Source organism: Euprymna scolopes, chromosome 15 (genome assembly GCF_053919585.1).
Source record: "Euprymna scolopes isolate OS-2025 chromosome 15, ASM5391958v1, whole genome shotgun sequence".
Classification (NCBI taxonomy): Eukaryota; Metazoa; Mollusca; class Cephalopoda; order Sepiida; family Sepiolidae; genus Euprymna; species Euprymna scolopes.
In genome coordinates this window covers 88,982,931-89,009,097 of record NC_136496.1, presented here as the reverse complement: position 1 = coordinate 89,009,097, position 26,167 = coordinate 88,982,931, and the positions used below count along the sequence as shown (strand labels likewise).

At 35.9% G+C, this 26,167-nt stretch overlaps 1 protein-coding gene across 1 annotated transcript in view; it reads left to right on the top strand.

Annotated features, from left to right (window-relative positions):
- The window catches only part of LOC145293974 (uncharacterized), a 73,902-nt gene extending 49,073 nt beyond the window's left edge, over nucleotides 1-24,829 (top strand). The window contains exons 4-8 of the mRNA XM_080140857.1: nucleotides 7,726-7,837; nucleotides 10,192-10,234; nucleotides 11,706-11,776; nucleotides 14,788-14,908; nucleotides 24,565-24,829. Of these exons, the coding sequence (XP_079996983.1) occupies nucleotides 7,726-7,837; nucleotides 10,192-10,234; nucleotides 11,706-11,776; nucleotides 14,788-14,908; nucleotides 24,565-24,789 (572 nt within the window). The 3' untranslated portion in view covers nucleotides 24,790-24,829. The remainder of the gene's footprint in view (nucleotides 1-7,725; nucleotides 7,838-10,191; nucleotides 10,235-11,705; nucleotides 11,777-14,787; nucleotides 14,909-24,564) is intronic.
- The last annotated feature ends 1,338 nt before the right edge of the window (nucleotides 24,830-26,167 follow it).

Here is a 26,167-nt window from a genome sequence, read left to right as displayed (position 1 = left end):
TTTAAGATGATTATATCAAAAAATTACAAAAATCGATGAGGTAAAAAATTATTTATTAAAGAAAATAAAAATAGAATTTGATGAAAACGATCGTAAGACACAGAAGAATTCAGAAGGGAGGTAATTTCATGTTTTGATTTAAACAAAATGGCCGAAATTTTTCACCTGTTAACACGATTAATGTTTTTTTTTTTTTTTTTTCAATCGTTCAGTAATATTCGGGTAATTTTGTCTGCATAATTTGGAAACTACTATTGTATTAGAATTGACAAAAAAATCTGCCAATTTAAAGACGTTAAAATTACTTGCAAAAATGTATTAATACTGTGAAGATTATGCAAACAATAGACTTTTAGCCTATTAAAAACGGATAAAAGTCATAGCCGTGATAAGTGCTTTCGTTAAGAATCACACTTCTTTGTTTACAAAGCCATTCGGCGGAAATGACGTCAGATAAATTTTAAGATACGGATGACCAATACTGTATATAACGTAGCGTTTTTGTTTAAAGTAAATATAAAAACACAAAATCTGGTAAATTTTTACTTGGTTTCCACTTTAACATTTATAACGGTTTTCGAGTATGCTGAAAACGAATATCGCATTTAAATTTTCCGCAAATAAGTATTTTTCCGGATATTTAGCAATGTAATTCTTTATGTTAAAAGCGGTGGCCATTTTTGTACGCGTAAGCGCGCATATTTTTTCATACTCAATATACTCACTAGTCTATAGTTAGTCATAACATATATTGGCCCAACGGGTCACAAGTAATCTATTTTCTTATACAATTAATTTATATTTTAAAAGTAATATATAAAAGTATTAAAATATTAAAGTTATAATAGAATATAGGCCACTACAAGAGATAAAGAAAATTCCGTATGGTCCCATCAAATATTAAAATAAAAAAGAAATATAAAATACTTTATCTAAGCTAATTAGTGATGGTAATTGGGTTATCGGAATCACCGTAAACCAGGCATTTACAACCGGTTGATATGAAGCTCCCAAGAAAAGAAAATAGAAAGAAAAGAAGGGGGAAATAACTAAAGAAAGGAAACAAAGAAAGAAGTCACTAATACAAATTATTAAATTTATAAATATAGTTTGACGCGAGCTAAAACAAAGGGAGGGCAATTCTCTCCCATTGAACTCGCACGAACACGCGCGCGCGCACACACACACACACACACACACACACACTGGCACAAACTCAAACAAACCTATATGTGTGACAACTTGTTATATATTAGGTTGGTACAAAAATAATGTCGTTTTTATATATGTGGTTGAACGTCAAAAACGACATTATTTTTGCACCAACCTAATAGATATGTACGCAATTTCACGGTTTTAAATATTATAATACGCAAGTCCAAATCAATCAACCATTCCTCCCGACTGATAGGAAACGAAAAGGTGACATATGCAAATTAAGACGGAGTCGAATATGAGCACATAAAAATCCGTATTTCTTTCTTACCGCTGGCATGCTAATTAGCCGTACGTTCAAATGACTCCGAGTCAAAAAGGAAAATATTCTCTCCAATGAAAGAAATACCGGCTGTTTTATATGCGCAAATTCGACTGAGTCTTAATTTGCATATGTCACCTTTTCCTTTCCTATCGGTCGGGTTTCGAGTTCGAATGTCAGTGACTTTTTACAATACTCACCATCCTGGGACGCTTGTTTCCATGATCGTTGTCACAGATTTATAATTTAAAATAAATTAAATATTGTAAATTTAATTTAACTAGAATACATTTATAACAGAGCTATACTTAAAGATAATGTTATAATACATACTAGATACTAAAGAAAATAAAAATGAAAATAAGCCAAAATATTCGCCTATATTTAAGTTTATAATTATAAACATGATTTTTAAAGTTATAAAGGAAAGTATATTCAAAGGTATGTCAATAACCATGTCATTCAATGTTAATGTGAAAGCTATTCAAATAAGCATGATTTTTTATTTAAATATTTTTAATTAATTAAATTAATTAATTTAAAATAAATTAAATTAATTTAAACGCCGTTTCTAGTAATCAAAAATGGAGAAGCTAAGTGCAGATAAAGTTAACAATAATGATAAATACATTTTGTGGAATTCAGATGTGAGAAAGTTTAAGATTATATGGGATTGCTTCTTATAACTGTAGAGGACTGGACTCTAATTATGAGCATTACTAGGAAAGTAATCCATAAGTTCTGGAAACCTACACTAATTAGTATATTATAGGTGAGTTTCTAAGTTTAATTTTATATGAAATCTAGAAAATTTTCATGAAGAATTTTATTATACAGGTTTTTCTACAAAAATAGTTTTAGGTGCTATTTAATTTAGCAAGGTGATTTCGAACTGGCTGTATTTAATATTTCTCATATGTTTGCATTGCGAAATCAGATCATTTTTGTATTAACTGCATTTTTATTTTGAGGGGATGTAATTATCTTAACAGCTTCCGAATGCAAAGGTTACAGAATTTGGATTTAGTGGTGTATGATTTTGATTTTTTTTTTTTCAGTATAGTCCATTTTATTGAGAAAGGAACGTTCCTATATGTGGGCTTTCTGATTAAGGTTGTTAGAGAAGTACCCTATTAATTATCTATGTTTACAACAAAATAAAAATACAATTAATATAAAAAATGAACCGATTTCACAATGCAAACACATGAAAACATTTAAATAACAATAAATAAATTATACAAGCTTGAATATGGCATCTCAAATATACAGACCATAGTGGCAATCATTATGCTCCTTCCACTGCATAAGTATAATGTGAAAAATCCTTAAAAACAGTGGAAACACCAAACAACTTCTACCGCTTTGTATGAGAATAATAAGATGAATGTGCACTGTGAATCTTAGTTTGGTTTGGTTTGGTTTGGTTTGGTTGTTTTGTTTTATGGCATATCGACTCTTTTTGGGTTCTTTAATGCGAAATCCAGTTATTTTGGAAATAGTTTTTATGCTTCAAGTTCTTTATATCTTCAAATATTTATTTGTAGAGTTTGGTTTGTTTTTGTTGTTTACAGCATATCAACCCTTTTCGGGTTATTTAATGCCGAATTCAGTTATTTTGGAAATAGTATTACTGGTGCGTTCCATGTTTAAAAAGGATGTGTCCTCTATAGTATCAGACCTGACAGAATAGTTAATTGTAAATATAGATCGTTTCATACCCTCGAAAAAATTCCAGCAAAACCTAACAGTTAGCCGTGGTTCTCTCCAGAATGTGCTGCTGCCATTGCACACAGAACTCACTTTTTCCATTCCTTCCACCGTAACAGATGTACTGAGATTAAAGCCATTTTCAGGACTACCAGTAACCACTGTCAAAGAGTAATAAAGAACATGCGAGAGTTGTATGCTCAGTTCGTTAAGTCCAAAGTAGCTGATCAGCAGCTTGGTTCCCACCAGTTTTAGCAAATAGCAAACAGGATCCTGAACAGAAGCTATCATCAATGGACCTGAAGTAATCTCGTCAGCATCAGACAAAGCCAAACTCTTTGCCAAGAACTTTGCAGCTAATTCTACCCTAGGCGATCAATGCCACCAACCTTCCAGTATTTCCTCCTGTATCAAAAAACATGCTATGCAACATACAATTATCTGCACATGATGTTGCCAAGCTCATTAAAAACATTGATTCTAGTAAAGCAACTGACCCTGACAGCATTCCTATTATAGTGCTCAAAAAAGCTTCAACCATAATTAGCGCCCATATTTACAAAGCGGTTTAAGCATTGTCTTAAGGAGAATTGCTTCCCATCACCCTGGAAAATCTCATCAGTATGCCCTGTATTTAAGAATTCAGGTGATCAGTCTTCTTCCTTTCAGTACAGACCAATAAGTCTCCTGTGCGTTATGAGTAAGTTGCTGGAATCTGTGTTGAATAGAGAAGTATTCAAACACTTCAGCAAAAATAACCTTCTTAGTGACATGCAATATGGTTTATGTTCTGCTAGATCTATAGCAGATATGTTAAAAGTTATATCTCTTAGGATTAGCAAATCTCTCGATGGAGGTTTCCTTTCTAGGGTAATTGCTCAACATATCAAAGGCCTTTGATAGGGTATGGCATGAAGGTTTACTTCACAAGATCTCTAGCTATGGTATAGCTGGAAATGTTTTCTCAATTATTAAATCATTTCTCTCTGATAGGTTCATAAGAGTCGTGGTTAAGGGGCAAAAATCAGAAGCTCACAGTATTAATGCTGGAGTCCCTCAGGAGTCCATCCTGGGCCCAACTCTCTTCTTGATCTACATCAATGATCTTCCAAATCACATCCTTAAATCATTTGTAAACATTTATGCTGATGACACTACCATCTATGGCAGCACATCAAAGGCTGTAAACGACCAAGTTCTCTCCGATTCTCTCTCCTCTGATCTTGAACACGTGGTAGAATGGGGAAAGAGGTGACTGGTTACTTTTAATGCATCTAAAATCAAGCTTCTATCTTTACATCATCAACGCTTTGATCCCCATCTGGCATGCTTTGATCCCCATCTGGCATCAATTGAAATGAATGGCTCTCATCTTGAGTAGTCTTCATGTTTTGACAAGCTTCTTGGCTTGACCTTTACTCCTGATCTGAAATGGAACACGTACATCAAATCAGTTGGCAAGATTGCTGAGAAAAATGGTGGGATCCTTCTATTGATCCAGTAGATATCTCACTGTTGATGCAATTCTCTACCTATATAAGAGCCAGATACGTCCAAGGATTGTGCACTGTTGCTACATCTGGGAAGAAGCTGCTAGAACGACTTTATCCTGCTTTGACAGAATTCAAAATATACTTCGTAATAGGAGATGCCCTTTTCTCTTCCCTACAACCTCTTTCTCACAGAAGAAACATTGCAAGCCTGTCTCTGCTTTATCATTATTTTCATGGCAAGTGTTCGTCTGAGCTCCAATCTATGATCCCTCCTCATCAAACTTTCATGAGAAACACTATTAATAATTTCCCCTACTCTTTATCTGTGCCTAAACCTAAACGTAGATTCAATGAATAAAGCTTCTTTCTTAGAACTGCACACCTGTGGAACTCTCTTCCGTTTGCCTCCTTTCCAGCTGACTACAATATGGTCATCTTCAAGCCCAATGTGAACAAGTTCTTGATGAGCTGTCCCCTTAAGTAATCCAATTTACCAAATTTCCACAACTAACGATTACCACGATATTGTCCCATTGACTACTATACAATCTTTAAGTTTCATCCTCGAGTGGCCTCTGGGCCTTAATAAGTGATAATTTTTATGTAAAAAAAAAAAGCCTTAGATCTGTTGATCTCAGACGAAGATTAAATTTTGAAAACATAGGGAGATGTGTACAGAGCAGGAGACTCTGGTGGTGTAGCTACATCGAAAGAAAGGATGAAAGTTCTTGGGTTAGTAGATTTTTCTTTTACTTTTATTCACCCGAAACAAGACATATAGCCACTTGGATCGTAAGGTGCTACTAGTTAAGACCATATCTACAGGAATAATATATAGAGAGTTGAGCAGCAAGATGTCTATTCACATTATATTTAAACTTCTGCAGGTTAGTATAGTCAGGAAAGCAGGAAATGGGGAGAAAATTTCTAGCAGTCTGAGGGAAGAAACTATGAGTAGAGGCTTTCCGGCTCCTAGAAACCTCCACAGTGAATTGGTGGAATTTTGCTGCTTGTCAGGTTAGTTGGGAATATGTAGATCAAGCAGGCACAAGTACTATGAGTTCATCAGAACATATTTCATTAAAATTAGAACACTGCAGAACAATTGTGGTAGCGAATCCATTTCACATCAGAAAAAGTGATAAGGATGGATTTGCGTTTTTTCTTTACATAGGCATCACCACTTATCAAGGCCAAGAGGCCACTCGAGGATAAGGGTTAAAGAGTGTACAATAGAAATTGGACAATATAGTAATCGTTAGTAATGGAAATTTGGTAAATTTGTTAACAAGTGGAAGGCCTCATCAAGAACTTGTTTACGTTAGACTTGAAGACAACCGTATTGTAATCAGCTGGAAAGCAGGAAAACGGAAGACAATTCCATAGGCGTGCAGTTCTAAGAAAGAAGCTTTGTTCATGGAATCTACGTTTAGGTTTAGGCACAGATAAAGAGTGGGGGGAATTATTGATAGTGTTTTCAACTAGACGAGTGTTTCTTGTGAAAGTTTGGCGAGGGGGGACCATAGACTGAAGCTCAGTCGAACACTTTCCATGAAAATAATGATACAGCAGAAACAAACTCGCAACATCTCTTCTGTGAGATAGAGGTTGCAGGAAAGAGAAAAGGATATCTCCTACGAGGCTACGAAGTCTATTTTGAATTCTGTCAAGGCAGGACAAGTCCTTTCTAGCAGCTCCTGCCCAGATGTGGCAACAGTATTCCATCCTTGGACGTACCTGGCTCTTATATAGATAGAGAATTGCATCAGCAGTGAGATATCTACTAAATCAATAGAAGGATCCCACCATTTTTCCAGCGGCCTTGGCAACAGATTTGATGCACCTGTTCCATTTAAGATCAGGAGTAAAGGTCAAGCCAAGAAGCTAGTCAAAACATGAAGCCTCCCCAAGATGAGAGCCATTCATTTCAATTGATGCCAGATGGGGATAAAAGCGTTGATGATGTAAAGATAGAAGCTTGGTTTTAGATGCATTAAAAGTAACCAGCCACTTCTTTCCCCATTGTACTAGGTGCTCAAGATCAGGGGAGAGAGAATCGGAGAGAACTTGGTCGTTTACTGACTCAGATGTGCTACCATAGATAGTAGTGTCATCAGCATAAATGTTTACAAATGATGTAAGGATGTGATTTGGAAGATCATTAAGGTAGATCAAGAAAAGAGTTGGGCCCAGGATGGACCCTTGAGAGACTCCAGCATTAATACTGTGAGCTTCTGATTTTTGCCCCTCAACTACTACTCTTATGAACCTATCAGAAAGAAATGATTTAATAATTGAGAAAACATTTCCAGCTATACCATAGCTAGAGATCTTGTGAAGTAAACCTTCATGCCATACCTTATCAAAGGCCTTAGATATGTCAAGAGCAATTGCCCTAGAAAAGTTGCCTCTGTCGAGAGATTTGCTAATCCTATGAGATATAACTTTAAGCACATCTGCTGTAGATCTAGCAGAACGTAAACCATATTGTGTGTCACTAAGAAGGTTATTTTTGCTGAGATGGTTGATTACTTCTCTATTCAACACAGATTTAAGCAACTTACTCCTGACACACAGGAGACTTATTGGCCTGTACTGAGAGGGGGATGAGCGATCACCTAAATTCTTAAATACAGGGCATACTGATGAGATTTTCCAGGGTGATGGGAAGCAATTCTCCTTAAGACAACGTTTAAACAGTTTGTAAGTATGGGCGCAAGTTCTGGTTGAAGTTTTTTGAGTATTATAATTGGAATACCGTCGGGGCTGGTTGCTTTACTAGAATCAATGTTTTTGATTAGCTTGGCTACATCACCTACAGATATATGTATATCACATAGTGTGTTTTCTGATACAGGAGGAAATATTGGGGGTTGGCGGCCTTGGTCGCAAAGGTTAGAATTAGCTGCAAAGTTCTTGGCAAAGAGAGATAAGGGGATAAATAAAGACCTGGCCAGAGATAGGTCAGTTTGGAAGTCGATGATCATAATGATATCATCTTTGTTGATCCAAATCTTTTCATTATTGATTACTCTTATTTACCAGGTCATTATTGGTCAGTGGAGATGGCACTTCCATTTACTCAACTGATGGTTGGTTCTTCTCGCAGTGATGTCACACCTTTTGATAAAGAGATATGGTATGTCAACTTTGCAAGGTAAGTATCTGAACTTTATTATTATTATTATCCACCCACTAGAAGTTCTCACACAGATCATCACAACTGGTGATTTCCAGTACTCTCCACCTTTTTCGACAATCTTTGCAAATGAATTTCTGTTTGTGTTATCGCAATGTCCAAAAATAAAAAAATCCGCCCAATAAGTGTCACAAAGTGTCACAGCGACATTTATTAGCTGGCTTTCTATCAGTCTTTTATTTATATATACGGCACAATCACATTGACACACCGGTTCTTGCCAGATCACTGAAGTTAAGCAACACTGAGCCTGGCCAGTACCAGATGGGTGAATATTTGGGGAGGCGAGACGCTATATGTACTGCAAAGTAAAATACCAGGTTGAGAAACTGGTGTGGTCTATCTTTCTTGCAAGGATAGATGGGATTCTCTTAAGCCATGACAGGCACCCCATCTAGTGATGGCGTCATGATAAAAATACCTTTGATAGGCCTGGCAAAGCATCAAGTATTCAGCTACCGACAAGATTTGAATTACACTACAAACTCATGTAATGAGATCAATCTCAGCTGCGCTGGATGGATGGATTTTATTTATTTTGGACTTTTAAAACTATTATTGCCGCTCCAAAGACACTGTGTTTTCATTGGCCATGTTGATTGCCAATTTAACTTACCAATTCAACACTGTTTGTTTTTCAAACCGATTAAACACTTTAAATTTCGTTAAATCACACAAAAGTTATCCAGGTAGGTAGAAGAGTAACTTATCTTGCCTTTGATAGCATTTATTTGTTATGCATTTGAATTTTTTTACCCTTTTTTTTTCCACTTGTTGGCGTCTCTGCTAAATACTCGTACCCTCAAATTTTTTATGTACTGAAGTTGTTGCTTAATGATGATGAAAATACAGAATATAGTCGCGACAATTGTACAATTTGCAGCACTTGCTCATCATATGTAATAAAAATTAAAACAGACTTCATCACAAGGCATAATATTATTAATTACTCAAGTCCAATGAGAGAGGATGTTTGCAAAGCTTATTTATTTCTCTCTCACAGTGAGAAATGTAACACAAAAGCCAGAAAGTAGGATTGAAAATTCAGCACCCCAGAGGAGGAGCAATCTGATCCTGCAAAGGATACCTGAGCAGCCCTGTCAAAATTCCTCAGTAGGGGTGCCTCAGACGATTAGCAATGAACTAATCACTTTCTTGTAGAGAGAAGGCAAAGCATGGCTGGCTAGACCTCCTAGAACTGCACAGGATCAGCATTACACCATAATCAACAAAGAAAAGGTCATTACAGGAACGGTTTAGATTCTGTTGATTTGGGTGTTGAGGGAAACAGCCCCTAGCAAAGTTCAGCTGAAGATCATTGAAACAAACTCAAGAAAATAGCTGTGGAAAACTTGTCACTACCTAATAAAAAAGAATTGCTAAGATGCATTGGATATAGAAACTATTATTAACAAGGTACTCGACTGAGTTTTAATCTATGGTTTCTCCTGCAAAATATTCACAACAAACACTCGTCTAGCTACTACCAATGTCAACAATTTCTTATCTAAATGCAAATTCCATGAACAAAGCTTCTTTCCTTGAACTTTTTGCCTGTGGAACTCTGTACTGTGGGCCTGCTTTCCAGTTGACTACAACATGGATGTCTTCTAGTCCAATGTAAACAAGTTCCTGTTGAAATGCCTTCATGTGACAGCGAATTAAATAAGGTGTTCAGTTTGAAATTATAGTCCAATATTTTTATTAAGTATGGCACAATCACGTTGACACACCAGTTCTCGCCAGATCACTGAAGTTAAGCAACATTGAACCTGGCCAGTACCAGACGGGTGACCATTTGGCAAGGCTAGGTGCTGTATGTACCTTCTGGGAAGGTTGGGCGTGGGACCAGCACCCTCATCCCGTAAAAAGAACTCAGTCACTACAAAAGCATCTACAAAGTTGTAAATGGCCTATGCCTCTTAGGGACTCAAGGCTATGGATTTTTATTAACCAATTAGAATTTAGAAATTCAAGCGTGGTAACACCATAGTTGTATACAGTTTTAAATAGAGAGTTTAAGAGATGACAATAAAGATCTTGCTAAGTGATGCCAACTAACCTTCAAGAATGACAATTTTAGAGATTTGCTTTGTCCAACGCAAATCGCAACTGACAGCAATACTCAGGCCATCTTCACGAAAAGACTTTTTGATATTCCTGTTGTGGAGGGAGTATGTGAACTCTGAATTTTTCCTCCCCAAATGCATCGCAGTGCACTTGCCCACACCTAACTTCTTCTGGGGTCGATTACTGAATTCAAGCCTGATTAGAGCAAAGGTTATATTTTGGGTTCATGTTTTATTTTACAGATCTGAAATTCCATCTTCTCTGCACGGAGATCATTTCCACCCGGTGAGATTCTTCTTATTCTTCTGTTAATACAAGTTTTCATACTCAATAGTAAAGAGATATTAAATGTTGATCTCTCTCTCTCTCTATATATATATATATATATATATATATATATGACTTCATGTATACCACAAATAAAAAGCACGGATTTCCGAAACGATCGTACAGATAATTGACTTTGTTGTTGTTCCTTCTTATGAAACTGATTTTTAATTTAATTAAATTTTGATTTTTAAATTTTAAAAATTTTTTAAATTTTTAAATTATAAATCACATTACTTAATATATATATATATATAGTAATTTATAAAATATATATGGCGATTAAGCTACACAAGCTATATATATGTAGTATTGGGAATCCCAGCTTAATTGCTATATAGGTAGTTTTAGAAATAGAAGTTATATAAGCATATTTTGGGTTTCCCATCAGCGATTTAGCAGGGTCAGAAAAGGTTGGGTTTGACAGGCGTCAAACTCAAGTCGCCTTTTGACGACCTAGATAGAATGCACCGGAAATTAGAGGTAACACGGGAATTGTGGTCAAGGCCTTCCGGTTGACGACCACATGGGCTGAGAGTGGTTTTGGGCTGCAGAGAATGCAGACAGAAGATTTCGAGTCTCCGACAACCAGGGTCCGAGATATAGGCTTGCCTTGAATAAGCGATTGAAGCTTCAAATCCCATCTTGTGTTCATTAATGCATCTGTCTGCAGTGCAGCAGTAAGTACCACTCCCCACGAGATGGCAGATTAGCAGCGAGCAAGAAGGTATCACCCGCTGGCCAAGGCAACCAGGTATGTACGCATTATACATTTGCACGTACACGTCTCGAAGACTTTCAAGGCAAAAAACGGTGTAAGGATAAAAACACACGCCCACACACCCACATATAACAGTGAACTGCACGTAACATACGTAAGCGCATACACACACACACACGTATAAGTAAGAACGTTGATAAGAACACACAGACCCGTAAAAGTAAAAGCAATCATAAAAAGAATAGTAAACAAGAAAACGTAAAAAGAAAACGATTAGCAATGGAAACGTTTAGTAATAAATAAATAAATAAATAAATAATAAACAGGACACATCCAGATTTACGGTAACATATATATATATATATATATATATATATATATATATATATATATATATATATATATAAGCAATAAATATATTTACAGAAAATTAGAATAACATATTGTCTTGACATGTAGTTAATGTAATCCTTGTTGAAATTCATACTAATTAACCTAATCGCTACTTACTGACGGAGGGTTCCAATATATAACAGTAGGAGCCAGTGTAAACTCATGTCGAGGGGATCGTATATTTCTGTTTGTCGCCAGGTAATCCTGACATGTACTAATGTGACTCTCACCAAAATTCATACTAATTAATCTAATCGCTACTTACTAGTGTAGGGTCCCAATATATAACAATTCTATTTATATTCTATTAAACAGATTCCAAACGTGCGACCGAGATGGTGGTCATGGAACCCAACTGGAGCTTATAGTTTGCATCTTCCCAACAGGTTAGTAATGAAATGCCTCATCGATAACAACTTAAAATCTACGTTTATCGTATCACTGTAAACATGCATGAATAAATGTGAGAGTTGATGTGACCAGAATGAAGGAAATGGTGGTGAAAAAGGAAATCCAAACTGAATGGATTAGGGGATGAGAATAGGTCGTAGATTGTCTGATGAAGATGAGAGCCTCTTCTGAAATTCTAAAAGACTTGTTGCATTCATAACTTATTTTATTGGGTTTTTTTTTGTTTTGTTTTTTTTTCAATAGAACTGTAGTCTTCATAAGAAGACGTCAATAATTTTAAAGCTGAGTTATCTAACAGGTACTTGTACAGTTTAATCAAGACATTAAAAAATTAAAATATCGAAAAAAAAGGTTTTGACATGAAGATCTCCGAAAAAAAAATTTCACTTAATTTGATTGAGTAGTTTTTTTTTACAGCGGAAAAACATGTTTTTATGAGAGCACATTGAAGGCAGACATTTTAGATTTGTTTTAAATTTTTGTTTCAATTTTAGAAACGACATGGGAGATAACTTCATGTAAGGCGCCGACACTCCCTCCCCATCTTTAATAACTAGCTTTTCTTTCTAAAAATCGAACCTTTTGCTCGGTATCATAACAAATTGTTTTTTCGCTGTAAAATAAAAACTACTTGATGAAATTAAGTGAAAATTTTTTTCGGAGAACTTCATTCCATAACAGATATGTACTTTATATTTTCATTTTTTTAATATCTTGACTAAACTGTACAAGTACTATCTAACCTAATAAGGATTATGGCCCTTGATTTATGTATATAAAATATTTTCCCTTGCTTTATAAGCACATTAGTCTGGGTGCCTGGCGGGTGTGTCGAGGTGTCGAGGTGCGTTCAAAGGGTGTTGAATGAGCAACAAAAAAAAATTAATTCAAACAACTCAAAATAGCAGTGAGTACCAATGCAAGCGCAAAAAAAAAAATTTTTAATTAGGAATAGTAGGCAGGCTTGAACCCATAAGGTGCAAGAGAAAAAGGAGGTGAAAAGAAAGCAAACAGTCTTATCGATGCACCCATTGCGATTGTAGAAAACATCCCAGTTGACGGTGAAGAATGAATGTTTTTGGCCAATTTTTGGATATTTGTCGGCCAGGAAAATGAGCTTTAAAACGATACCAATTTTGTCAGTGTTGGTCGCATGGGTCGAAAGTTTTAGCGAAACATACATGCATACATACATACATACATACACATACACACACACTTACACTAACAGACAGGTGAGATTTATATAATAGACCGGAAGTGACGAATGTTTAAATTAAGGCTAGTTAATCAAAAAGTGGGGATGACTTTCGAAAATGTAGATACCTGTAGAAAAGTGCCCAGTTGAGGGTGAAGGAATGAATGTTTTTAGCCAATTTTTTTATATTTGTCATCCGAAGGGTCGAGCTTCAAAGCAATACTGACCTCGTGAAAATCCGTCGTCTCTGTTGAAAGTTTTAGGCAGACATACAAACATAAACAAACTCCTGACAAACCGCCCCCTTAAGTAAGACACTCTATCAAAACCCCTAATACTAATGATTACTACAATACTATCTCATTGATTACTGTACACGCAATAACCCTTATCCCTGAGTGGCCTTCGGGCCTTGATAAGTGGTGACCCCCATGTAAAAAAAAAAAAAAAAAAAAACATACATACATACATTTAAACAGACAGGTGAGATCTATATAATAGATGTCTTTTAATTGTATACGTGCCTTGTTTCTTCCTGAGATTCTCAAGAATGGTTTTGCTTTTGAGGGAAAATCGACTCTGAAACTTCTTGATCTTTTTTTCTCATCAAAACTTTCTTGGAATTCATACATTGTATCCATTGCTCTTTCTGTTCTCGTAAAGTCAGTTTGTTCCAAATGCTTTCTCACAACTGAGGTTATTTTCTATCTCTACAAATCTACTATCCAGAGCTTCGCAAGTAGCCACTGGAATTCTCTTCCACTTCTCCATGACAACATCACAGAGCTGGTGGATATTTGAGACTTTGCACACCTCCACCTTCCGCTTGAGGATCCCCCAAATATGTTCTATTGGGTTCAAGTCTGGAGACATGCTTGGCTAGTCCATCACCTTTACCCTAAGCCTCTTCAATAAAGCAGTGGTCATCTTGAAGGTGTGTTTGAGGCCATTATCATGCTGGAACACTGCCCTGTGACCCAGTTTTTGGAGGGAGGAAACATGCTCATGCAGTATTTCATAGTACATGTTGGACTTCATGTTTCCCTTAATAAAATGTAACTCACCAACACCTGCAGCACTCATGCAGTATCAGACCATGACATTCCCACCACCACGCTTGACTGCATATACACCTGAATTACAACTTACAAATACCAAAGCCACTCGAAGATAAAAATTAATGAGATTATCAAGTGGATTATGAATTAATGCTACAATTTTTTTTCTTTTTATGGAAATTACCCCAGACATGGCATAACGCCACTTGATGTAAGGAGCTAAAAAAAAAAATACTACTTAAAAGTCAAAATCTGTCCAACAATAAGTGTTAGATTGAATAGATTCTGATCTAGAAAATAGCAGTTCTTCCGTTTTTGTCAGGAACATCGCTCATGGAATACGAGGAATAAAGGATAAAGAAGGGGAAATGAAAGTTACAAGGCTGTAAAGTAAAACAAATGTCCACTTTCTACTCTCCTTACTAAAAACGATAAATTAAAAAGAAAATTATTATTATTTAACTGAACAGCTCGATAAGTATTTTTATTATTGTTGACATTGGATTTGAAAAACGACTATGTTGTAGTCTGCAAGGAAACAGTCTTGTGGAAATGTCTTCCACGTATGGAAAGTTCCTGGAAAGAAACTCTGTTTAGGAAAGTTCAGATTAATGAAACGTGTATGTAGGATGAGCATAGAAGAAAAACGTGAAAATAAAACATAAAACAATAAGAATTCTTTCTTTATTCTCCGCATAACACTCAGTTGTCACGCTTTCTCTCTTCCTAGATGGGGCATGTTACAATTCCGTAAACGATCCGCAAATGAAACAATGAACAGGCCGCCATTCATCTCGGACAGATACAGAAATATTTATCATACCCTCAGCGTGGTTTTTGAAGCTTTGCGAGTAAGTAAACTTGGCATCTGTTTCGTTTATTTCAATTAATTTTTGCCCCCTCCCCCCGACAAAAGGAGTGTGAACCTGCAAATTCATCCTTGTCCGTTCGTCCGTTCATCTGTCAGCACTTTTCTCAATAACTACGCCTTGGAATTTTTTAAAATTTTGTACAAACATTAAAAATGATATGAGTAAAAATGTAACAGAGCGGATTTTCCGGGGAAACTCTGATTGCCCCCCCCCCCCCCCCAGGGCTGCCTTTCGGGTTAAAATGGCTAAAATTGACACTTTTGTGCTTTTAAAAAAAATTGATGCCTTGGATTATAAAACTTTCTGAAAAGTTGTAATTAACTGATTTCTATATATTTTGCTGGTCTATACTTCACGATAACTCTTGAGTGTGCCCCAGGGGTTCTTTTAGGGCTAATAAAAACACTCCATTTTTTAGACTATTTTACCATATTTGTCCAAAATTTTCTGTATATATCTATTTAGCAGTTTTGCATGGTGCTGAACTCAAATTTAAATATGTTAAGGCCTTGGAGACTTTGGGGGCTAAATGGAGAGTGGGGGCAAATAATGGACTTCGTCATTTCTTTTTTTTTTTTTTTTTTTTTGCATGGTGCAGAACTTAAATTTGCATATGTTAAGGCCTAAAACTGCACCGTTTGTTCATTTTCACCAGAATTTGACGTCCCCTGGGAACTTTGGGGGCTAAATCGGGGGGGGGGAGCTGAACTTTTTTTGAACATTTTTTTTATGCCTCGTTCACTGTGCACTTATGGGAGACCATGCATGCTTCACTTGTTTTTGTTTTTTTGTTGTTTTTTTCTAAATGTTATTTTCTCCATGATTTTCTCTACTAATCACACAAATGAATACACAGGTATACATAGAGACACCTCATTCATCCAAAATTAGTCACTTTCTACTTGTTATATCATCTTCCCCACCCCAATCCCTCTCTCTCTCTCTCTCTCTCTCTCTCTCTCTCTCTCTCTCTCTCTCTCTCTCTAGGTTGTAGTGATATTCCCTTTTGTTTATAATCGAATCTTCGAATATTTTTATCTTTTTATTTCTTTATGACCCTTGATTGTTAATAAATACAGCGATAGTAATGGAAGCGAGAGTGATAGAAATTGCATACAATAAGAGTGTCGAACCCAACAACGTACAGTGAGAGGGGATCGGAGAAATAGCTAGAAACTTAGAAAGGGATGGCTCTTGGTGAATTAATTGCAAATTTAGGTTAATTAAAACTAAAATCTATATTATATTTTTCTTAGTCTATCTGTCTGTTGTTTGTCCATTCCACTTTTTCTCAGAAATTACAGGACTGATCTGGCTGAAAATTTTTGTGGACATTTGTTACGATACAGTCCAGCAAACTAAGTATTATGATATCCGTTCGATGATCAGTTGGAGATTGATAGGGATTAGTTTCCAGAATACCACATTTACTCTAGATGTAAAAAAGCATTCATTCTCATGAGAATGAGTGCTTTATGCCAAAAAGTCTAAATGTAAGAGTAAATGTGGTATTCTGGAAACTAAACCCTATTAATCTCCAATTATAACTATATAAAAAAAAAAATTTTAAGCTATAACTTTTTATAAAAGCTATAACTTTTGCCCATTTTTAGCAGGGTAAAAAGTCTAGTTAAGATATAATGCTACTAAATATTATGTCTAGAATCAACATTGTTTTCACTCTAAAAAAATGTCTAAAATTTAAAGCTTAAACTTAAGGAGTCCTAAGAAGAAATCGAAATTCAGGGAATCTTGTTTAATTGGTGTCTAATGACTATAGACAAAATTTAATGCAAATCAAAAATGTTTGAATTCTTGAACGATAAGTTGGTTCCATATTATATCCCTCCAAAACTCTACAAAATGCTCCAAAGAAATTAAAATTTGGGGAATATTTAATTATGTCAGTGCTTCTGCATTTGCCGACCTGCAATTTCCACAAAGGTAGCTCGGACTCGCTAGGCCGCTGACAGAAATAACCGGTAAAGGTTGACCGAGTGTTCCTCAATTTTTAACGAACATGCTGCTTGTTTTTTTTGTTTTTTTTAGATAAATCTACAAAGGCTACTTTTTTATAAATTGGAACAAATAAAAATTAATTTTAATCGCGCAGGTTGGGGTTAGGGTTTAGGGTTAGTGTTGGGTTAGATATATGTTTGTAATTTTATTTATTGTATTTCCATGTTTTTCCTGTTTATCATTATAATTTTATTGTATCAGTTTGACACTTCACGATTAGTCGCTTCCAGTTATTCCTGCCAGCGTCTGAGGAGCACACGTGAGAAACTTTGTGGAAACTGGGGTCGGTAAATGCAGAAGTAACTTGATGTATAATGCCTATAGTTAAAATTCATTAAATATCGGACATTTCTGAAGAATAACAAAGTCCTTCCACCCTCTATTTAGTCCCTTTGCATTAAAATGAATTAAACTAAATATAATCCACATTATTCACTCTTACACTTAGACACTATGTTCAAAAAGCCATAATGATCGGTTAATTAGTTTAGGAATGAATTCTATATAGAGAGCATATACACCTTGATAGAGTTCAAAATAGACTTCGTAGCCTCGTAGGAGATATCCTTTTCTCTTCCCTGCAACCTTTATCTCACAGAAAAGATGTTGCGAAGTTGTCTCTACTGTATCGTTATTTTCATGGAAAGTGTTCGACTGAGCTTAAGTCTCTTGTCCCCCCTCGCCAAACTTTCACAAGAAATACTCGTCTAGCTTAAAACACTATCAATAATATTAAAAAAAAGTGGTTTATCATTCCTATTTACCTCCCTTTAATACACTAACAATCTAAATATAGGATCTGTCTAATTAACCAATCAGGGACCCCCGTTTAGAGGGTTCGCTTTTAGAACAATAGTATCTTCCTCTTTTAACCACAGCTCGTCCATGAAGCAACAGGTAGGAAAATTCCTCTCCTAAAATTTTGTGCCTATACGAACATTACAAGAGCCGTCTAATTCTTTGGGCGTAAAAGAACTTTATAGTTGGACTTTCTCTAAAGCCGCAAACACAATAAGTTTTGCAAAACTTGTAAATTTTATTGTTTTAATAATTAATACTTTTTTCTATATCCTGTTTTGTGTCGTTAGTGAATCCCTTTATTTTAGTCTGCTCCAACGAACTTCGCGGCAATTTTCGGACTACAACCTCCATTTGCCAGCATTCGCTTTATTTTGCAAAACTTAAAAAACGCTTGGCTGCTTGAAAAAAAAAAAGAAAAGAAAAAAGGGAACTAATAGACACATTAAAAAAAAACGAGAAAAGTCAACTTAGAGTGCCCTCTATAAAATTAAACTTATTTCAGTGCCTTTGTTAAAAGGGTGTCTTTAAAGAAAGAAATTCAACTCGCGTGTGAATTACATTTGTTGAAAAAAAAAATGAAACTTATTTCATTGCCTTTGTAAAAAAAAAGGGGGGTGTCTTTAAAGAAAGAAAATCAACCCGCGATAAGACCAAACTGGCCCTTCTAAAAGGATATTTGAGTGAGTATGCCCTACAGCTGGTCTCTCATCTAACATTAGAAGATGAAAATTACGGTGTAGATGTGGACTTACTAACCAAGGAGTTCTTAGATGTCCCCTTCATCATAAACGAAATCTTCAAACAAATCATTTCTGCTTCTCCTCTTTATGAGCCCGATTTTGTGTCTGTGAAGCAATACCTTGCTGAAGTGAGGGCAGATTTGTCGGAGTTAAAAAACTCATATTGGATCGAATTTTTTTAAGAAAAGTCTCCTGGATTTATATTGGTCAGTCATATCATGCGTGAAAAATTACCAGCGATTTTGAGAAGGGAAATTAGTCACCGAGTGGGATCAAATTACCCTACTATGTCACAAATTTTTGACAACTACAGTGAGGCCATTCGTGCTCTTTCGGTCATCAGAAACACATTTTAAAAAAGACCTGGGACAGGTCAGAGTCCATGAAAAGAAGAATAATGATGCTGCTGCCTTGCAGAATTTTGTAACAAGCTCACCCAAGACTTACTGCAAACTGTGTACCATGTGGCCACACCATGTCGGGTTGCACTAAATTTTCTTCCTATGAGGACAGAATTGTGAGATGTAGACAATTGAGATTATGTACAGCGTGTTCCAGTTTTAAACATAAAAGTGAAAACTGCCCTGGACTCCAGACCAAATCACCTCTCTCATGTAAATTATGTTCCTCTAAGGCGCATATTGCTCCATTGTGTGACGGTACCAAAAAGGTAATTTCCCTATTTTCGCACATGCTTGAAAATGATATTCTACTGCCTATTGTTACTATTTCCTTGAAATACTGCAACCAGAGGATGACTATTAACTGCCTTTTGGATACAGGAAGCCAGCGTTCTTATTTCTCTAAAAAAATATTAAAGGAGTTAAGGTACCCTGATGAAAATCCTAATACTTCTGACTACCAAATGAAAACTTATTCTGGTATTACCATGAAAACTCTTGAACAGGTTGTACTAGAAGTTAATATAGAACCGGGGAAGCAATTGCCTATTCCTGTCCTGATTGATGAACAATTTAACATATAATTTGAATTTAGTAATTTCAGCAAGGTGAAATCCAACTTGAATAAATTAAACTACAAGTTGGCATTTGCAAGTGATAACCAGAGTGATACTATTAAAATACTGGGTATCATTGGTATTGATATATTCCAATTCATGACAAGCTCCAGGGTCATTGAATGCATGAATGGACACGCCTGGGATTTGCCTCAGGGGATTGCACCCTTTGGAAATGTCCAACATTTTTTATATCCTCAGCAGATAACCTCTGTGGGGACTAGCTACAGACTTTGCCGTAATTACCATACAGTAGTTTTGGAATATGCATACTGTCCTGAGCGGCAGTTAAATTCCATATTAGAACCCAAATCTACATACCCAGATCTATTCCCGGACATATTTGAAACTTCAAACGTGGAAAAAAACTTGGAGAAGATGTTTGCTGTAGACTCAGCTGCTGCCCCTCTTGGAGAGGAACTTGTTAGTGACTACGACAAGGAAAAGATTGAGACATTTAAGTCGTCCATTGAATTCAAGGACAATTGTTATTTTGTGGATTTACCCTGGCATAAGGACAAAGTCAGTTCAGTTCCTTCCAACTACCAAGTCGCACTTAAAGTGCTAGAAAGAACAATGCTTTCCTTGAGAAAAAGGAATTTGGAGGAAGCGTACACTGACATTTTTCGTCAGCAGAAGTCTGAGGGGATCATTAAAAGAATTGCACTCAACCCTCGAGATTTCCACAAATACATCTGGATACCACACAGATCAGTCTTCAAGTTAAACCAACAGGTAACTACCAAAATAAGACCTGTTTTTAATTGTTCTCTCAAAACGGAAGGCGGTTACTCCCTCAATGAAGCATGTTATCCCGGCATAAATATGATGAATAATATGCTTGAACTTTTACTGTTTGTCACTAACAAATATGTCCTATTAGGAGATATAAGGAAAGCCTTTTTGATGATAAAACTCAAGTCTGATGAAGACAAAAACAGATTTTGTTTTTTTTGTAAAGGATGGAGATAACTTGCTATGTTATCGATATTGTACTTTAATATTTGGGTTCAATGCCAGCCCCTTTATTCTAAATTACGTTCTTCGACACTATGTGAATCACTTCCCAAATGATGCATGCACTGAAATGCTGAGGAGAAGATTTTATGTGCACAACTTGTGCATGACAAGCAATTCTCCCGATGAAATAATTAACCTCTATAAAAATGTGGTACCTCGTTTGCAGAAAGGAAATTTCCAACTGAGATCATGTAATTCGAATTATGAACCCCTGCGAGATATTATGATCAAGGATGACAGAATTGTGCAACATGGTTGTTAATTTGAGAAAGTACTAGGGTATAAATATCACCCTAAAATGGATTATATCAGCATTGCTAACACTTCTGTTCAAAAAAACATTATCTCGAAGAGGGATATTTTGGCCGAGACAGCAAAATTATTTGACCCATTGTCACTCTGTGCTCCTGTCACTGTTAAGGCTAAGATTCTTCTCTGAAAATTATGGCTACTCAAATTGAGTTGGGATGAGAAGGTACCAGATGAAGTGATGACAGGTTGGTCGAATTTGGCTGACGATCTTTCTGGTTTGAGACAAGCTGTGGACTCTAATAGTCCACTGAGATTATATTTATTCTGTGATGCATCTCCTCAGGCTTATGGCTTTGTAGTTTATGGCGTGCAAGGTGGGAAATCCCATATAATATTTTCTAAGGTCAGAGTGGCTCCGATGAAAGTAAAAACCTTACCTATGATGGAATTGCTCGCTGTGTACACAGCATTCAAGACATTAAGCATGCTGTTAAAATCCTATTCCAACATTAAGATTGAAAACATCTTTGTCGCTGTGGATGCACAAGTTGTATTGTCATGGGTTTTGTCGGACAATATTAAAACAAAAAGTTTATATACCAGAAACAGAATCAGAGACATTCGAGATATGAAAGAGAGGTTGATTAAAGAATTTGGAGTAGACATTCATTACACCTATATGTACCCTCTGCTGACAACCCGGCCGATCTTCTCTCTCGAGGAATCACTCTGGAAAAATTTAAAGAGAGATTTGACCACTGGATTTACGGGCCTTCTTGGCTGGTTGAGGAGCCTGAAAGATGGCCTACAAATACTTTAAGTTGTCTAAGTTCTGAAAACAAATGGCATGTGGAAAATGTTTTCTATAACACATTAAGTGAAACAATAAAGGAACCATTGATCCTTTATGAAACGTTTTCGAACTTTGATAAGCTGTGTCACTCTACTGCCTACATATTCAAATTTGTCAGAGGATGCAAGCAAACAAAAGAACAGTCTGATTCTATCCAAACTGCCAAGATTTACCTGATAAAAATGATGCAACTGGAAGCATTTAATAAAGAAAATGCATATCTAAGAGATCCTCTTAATAAGGATATTCTCTTACTTGTTAAGAATCTTAATGTTTTTATGGATTCTGACGGCATCTTAAGAGTGGATGGGCGAATTGCCAATTCTTCTAGGTACTACTATAATTTGATCTACCCATTTTAATTGCCAAACGGCACCCTCTTACAAAGTTAATAATCTTGGATAGCCATCTTCGATGCAAACACTTAGGCATAGGCACAACAGTGACTAAATTAAGACTATCTGGATATTGGGTTCCTCAAGCGAGACAGTCTATGAAAACAGTGATTTCTGATTGCATTACCTGCAGAAAATTCAATAGCCTTGCCTTCAAATACCCCAAATTGACTAATTTATCTAAACACAGGGCTAAGTTGATAAATCCATTTCAACACACTGGAATCGATTATACAGGATACATTTGGGTAAAAAGAGATGGGAAGTCTCATAAAATGTATCTATTGATTTTTACATGCATGAATGTGAGAGCGATTCACATCGAACTTGTGCCTGATATGAGCACGCAAGCCTTCATACAAGCATTGATACGCTTTTCTAACCTTTATGGAACACCCACCCAACAGTGAGGATACTAAAAAGAGCTCTCGGTTGGTTTCAATAAAAAAGCGGGGCAATGTTGGCAGCTGGTTTGGCTGCCCCATACCCAGCATTACAATCTTCAAAGGAAGAAAAATAAAAATTGACAATGCTCATGCATTTGATGCAGCCTTAGATGGTGATGTAATTAGACATCACATCAGCAGCAATGAATTTAGTAAGTCATTTACTAAATCCGCCATCAAACTCATTAAAATACCCTTATACTCCCCTTGGATTGGAAGTACATGGGAAAGGATGATTAGAGTGATTAAATCCTGCCTATTTAAAACGCTGGGGCGCTCCAAAATTGATTATTTTAACCTTCTTACCCTCGTATCTGATATCCAAAGGGCAGTTAACTCAAGACCCCTGACTTACAGATGTTCTACAGATGTGGATCTACTCCCCCTAACACCCAACTGCTTCATTCATCCAAACATAAATTCCGAGCTTTCCTTCCATTCCGATTCACCCAGTTTTGTTGAGACAGAACCTACCTCCAGATCTCTGCTTGTGACTGCCTTGGAAAACAGAAGAGTTGAGGGCAAAATTCAAGGACCTTTGGCACGACGAATATTTACTAAGTTTGAGGGAATCTTGCAAAGACTTACATAAAACTGAATTTCAAAATAAAATTAAGCTCAATGATGTGATCCTTATTAAAAATCCGGCCAAGCCCAGACCTTTCTGGAAGCTTGGCAGAGTTGTAAAACTTTTCAGTGGCAACGACGGCAAAGTTCGTTCTGCCCGAATAAAAAGAGGTGATAATTCAGTAGAAACACACAGCCTCAAACATTTATACCCTTTGGAGTTGTCCCTCACTGACAGCTATTTCCCTGACATGCCAGCCGACGAAGAACCTGATGAAGTCATATCCTCTCCTAAGAAAGCTAAAGACACACCAGAATCTTCAGTTGAAATGATAACTAACTGGCCTAAGCGGATAAAAAAAAAAAAAACTCTAACCCTGATTACCATTACTTTTGAAACATATATTTTAATTAGGCCATAATAATGCCTAAAAATATTTGAAAAAAAAAAAAAAATACTACAGTTAGCCATGCAACGATTACATTCGTCGCATTTTGTTGTCGTTGGGAGAGTATAAAAAAAAGGGGTTTATCATTCCCACTTACCTCCCTTTTTTTACACTAACAATCTAAAAATAGGGTCTGTCTAATTAACCAATCAGGGTCCCTCTCCAAAAATTTTGTGCCTATACGAACATTACAAGAGCCGTCTAATTCTTTGGGCGTAAAAGAACTTTATAGTTGGACTTTCTCTAAAGCCGCAAACACAAATAGTTTTGCAAAACTTGTAAATTTTATTGTTTTAATAATTAATACTTTTTTTCTATATCCTGTTTTGTGTCGTTAGTGATTCCCTTTATTTCAGTCTGCTCCAACGAACTTCGCAGCAATTTTTGGACTACAACCTCCATTTGCCAGTATTTGCTTTAATAATTCCCCCACTTGTTATCTGTGCCTAAACCTAAACGTAGATTCCATGAACAAAGTTTCTTTCTAAGAACTGCATGCCTGTGGAATTGTATTCCGTTTTCCTGCTTTTCAGCTGACTACAATATGGTTGTCTTCAAGTCTAATGTAAACAAGTTCCCGATAAGCTGTTCCACTTGTTAACAACTTTACCGAATTTCCATTACTAACAATTACTATATTGTCCAATTTATACTGTACACTCTTTAACCCTTATCCTCGAGTGGCCGCTTGGCCTTGATAAGTGGTAATGCCTATGTAAAAAAAAATATATATACACATAAACATATACAATATGGTAGCTTTCAAGCTTAACGTAATCAAGTTTTTGTTGAGCCGTTCCCTTAAATAATCCAAATTCTACCCAATCTACACCATAACAGTTACTACACTAGCACCTTACATTCATTAATCCTTATCATCGAGTGGCCTTCGGGCCTTGATAAGTGGTGACTCCATTGTAAAAAATACATATACATACATATATCTAACTTTTTATACATGAAGGCATATATTGTTGAAGTGTGGTAGCAAGGAGTGGAAATAATAAACGTTTGTTTTTATTTTTATTTTTATGTGTAACTAAAAGATTAAATATTTCCCTTTTTTTTCCACCAGAAATACCAAGCCTTGTTTGGACAATACACCAGTGACCTTTCCCTTTTGGAACTGCCGCCTTATATAACTAACAGAAAATGTATACCTCAACCTAAAATAACACTAGACTGGCGAGGTTTTGTTGTATCCCTAACTCCAGACGATCCGCAATTGATGCCTGTGCATATCAGAGCTGACCGTTATGTATGGTTCGGTCATGTAGACAAACTAGGAAAGAACTATTAAATTATATATATATATATATATATATATATATATATATATATATATATATATATATATATATATATATATAAGACGAAATATTGCATTAATTCTTGCATTTGCATTGTGTAGGGGTGCAGAATTTTAAGTAAAATTAAATTTCTTTGCCCCAAACAAAATAATAATAATAAAAAAAGGAATGAAACAACATCTCCTTCTGATTTAAATGAACCGTATTTATTTTTTAACAAGAACAATAAGGTGAATAAACAAAGGTCCAATTGGTAAAAGTTCTTTTGAAGTCATTATGATTAGAATTTTAGATGAAAGTCCTTTGTGGAATTAATGAGTTTAGACGGTTAATGTCCTGTGTGAAAATGAATCCCAAGTCAGTCCCAGAAATTGCCGAAGCAGTTTGCGATTTAAAAGCTGAAAATAAATGTAAAAAGGCAGACGACACTTAGCATGCAAAGGGTTAGGTTAGAGTTTTAACAGAGCACAGACGCGCATATGGCAGTTGTATGCAAATGACCGAGGAAGGAAAAAGAAAAAGATTATAAAAAGAAGACCGTGTGCACAGATCAAGCTCACAATCACGATCATGTTAAAGAAGTGGAAATAAATATTTGTCATTTAAACCTGAAACAGCAAGTTGGATTTCTTTCCTATTCCTTGTCTTTGTTTCCTTTGTGACAGAGTGTACAACGTGCTGGGTCTCTGCATGTTAACATGTGTGTAAACGTGTGTAACATTATAGGGTTAGAGTTAAAAAAAAAAAAAATTAAAATTGAACTTATCAAAAAATAAAAAATAAAGTTGAAAAAATTTCTTCAAAGAAAAAGAAAAGAAAAAGCACTTCCAAGATTGACTCGGAACTCTCAGTCAATCTTTGAGACGGATTCTGTAAATACAGAAATCCTCCAGATACCTATTCACTTCAAGTACTCTGAAAGCTTATTTTGATTATATTATGCACATATATACTTAACTATTTCCTCCGTAGACAAAAATTGCCATCATTCCTAACTTACTAAAACCGCTTTTTATATTCTAATTCGACTTATTGTTCAGACATTTTGGATACAAGAATTAGTGATAAACTTTATATTATGACACTATTGGTGTCATGAATGCATGCAGCGAGGTGCATATTGCAGTGAGAGGGGGTGTTTGACCGGACGGGATAGAGGAAGAGAGGGCAGAAGAGGGGGTGTTGATGTCTGATTGGAACAAAACAGAAATGTCTATGGGATTTGTCAGAAAGAGAAAAAACAAATAATAATTAATTTTATCTCATTGTCGTTATATATCTGTTAACATGAAAGGTTGTTTTTAGGACCTCTGTTGAGAGGTATAAAAAGATCCAGAGATCCTTAACTGACAACTTAGAATGGGGGTC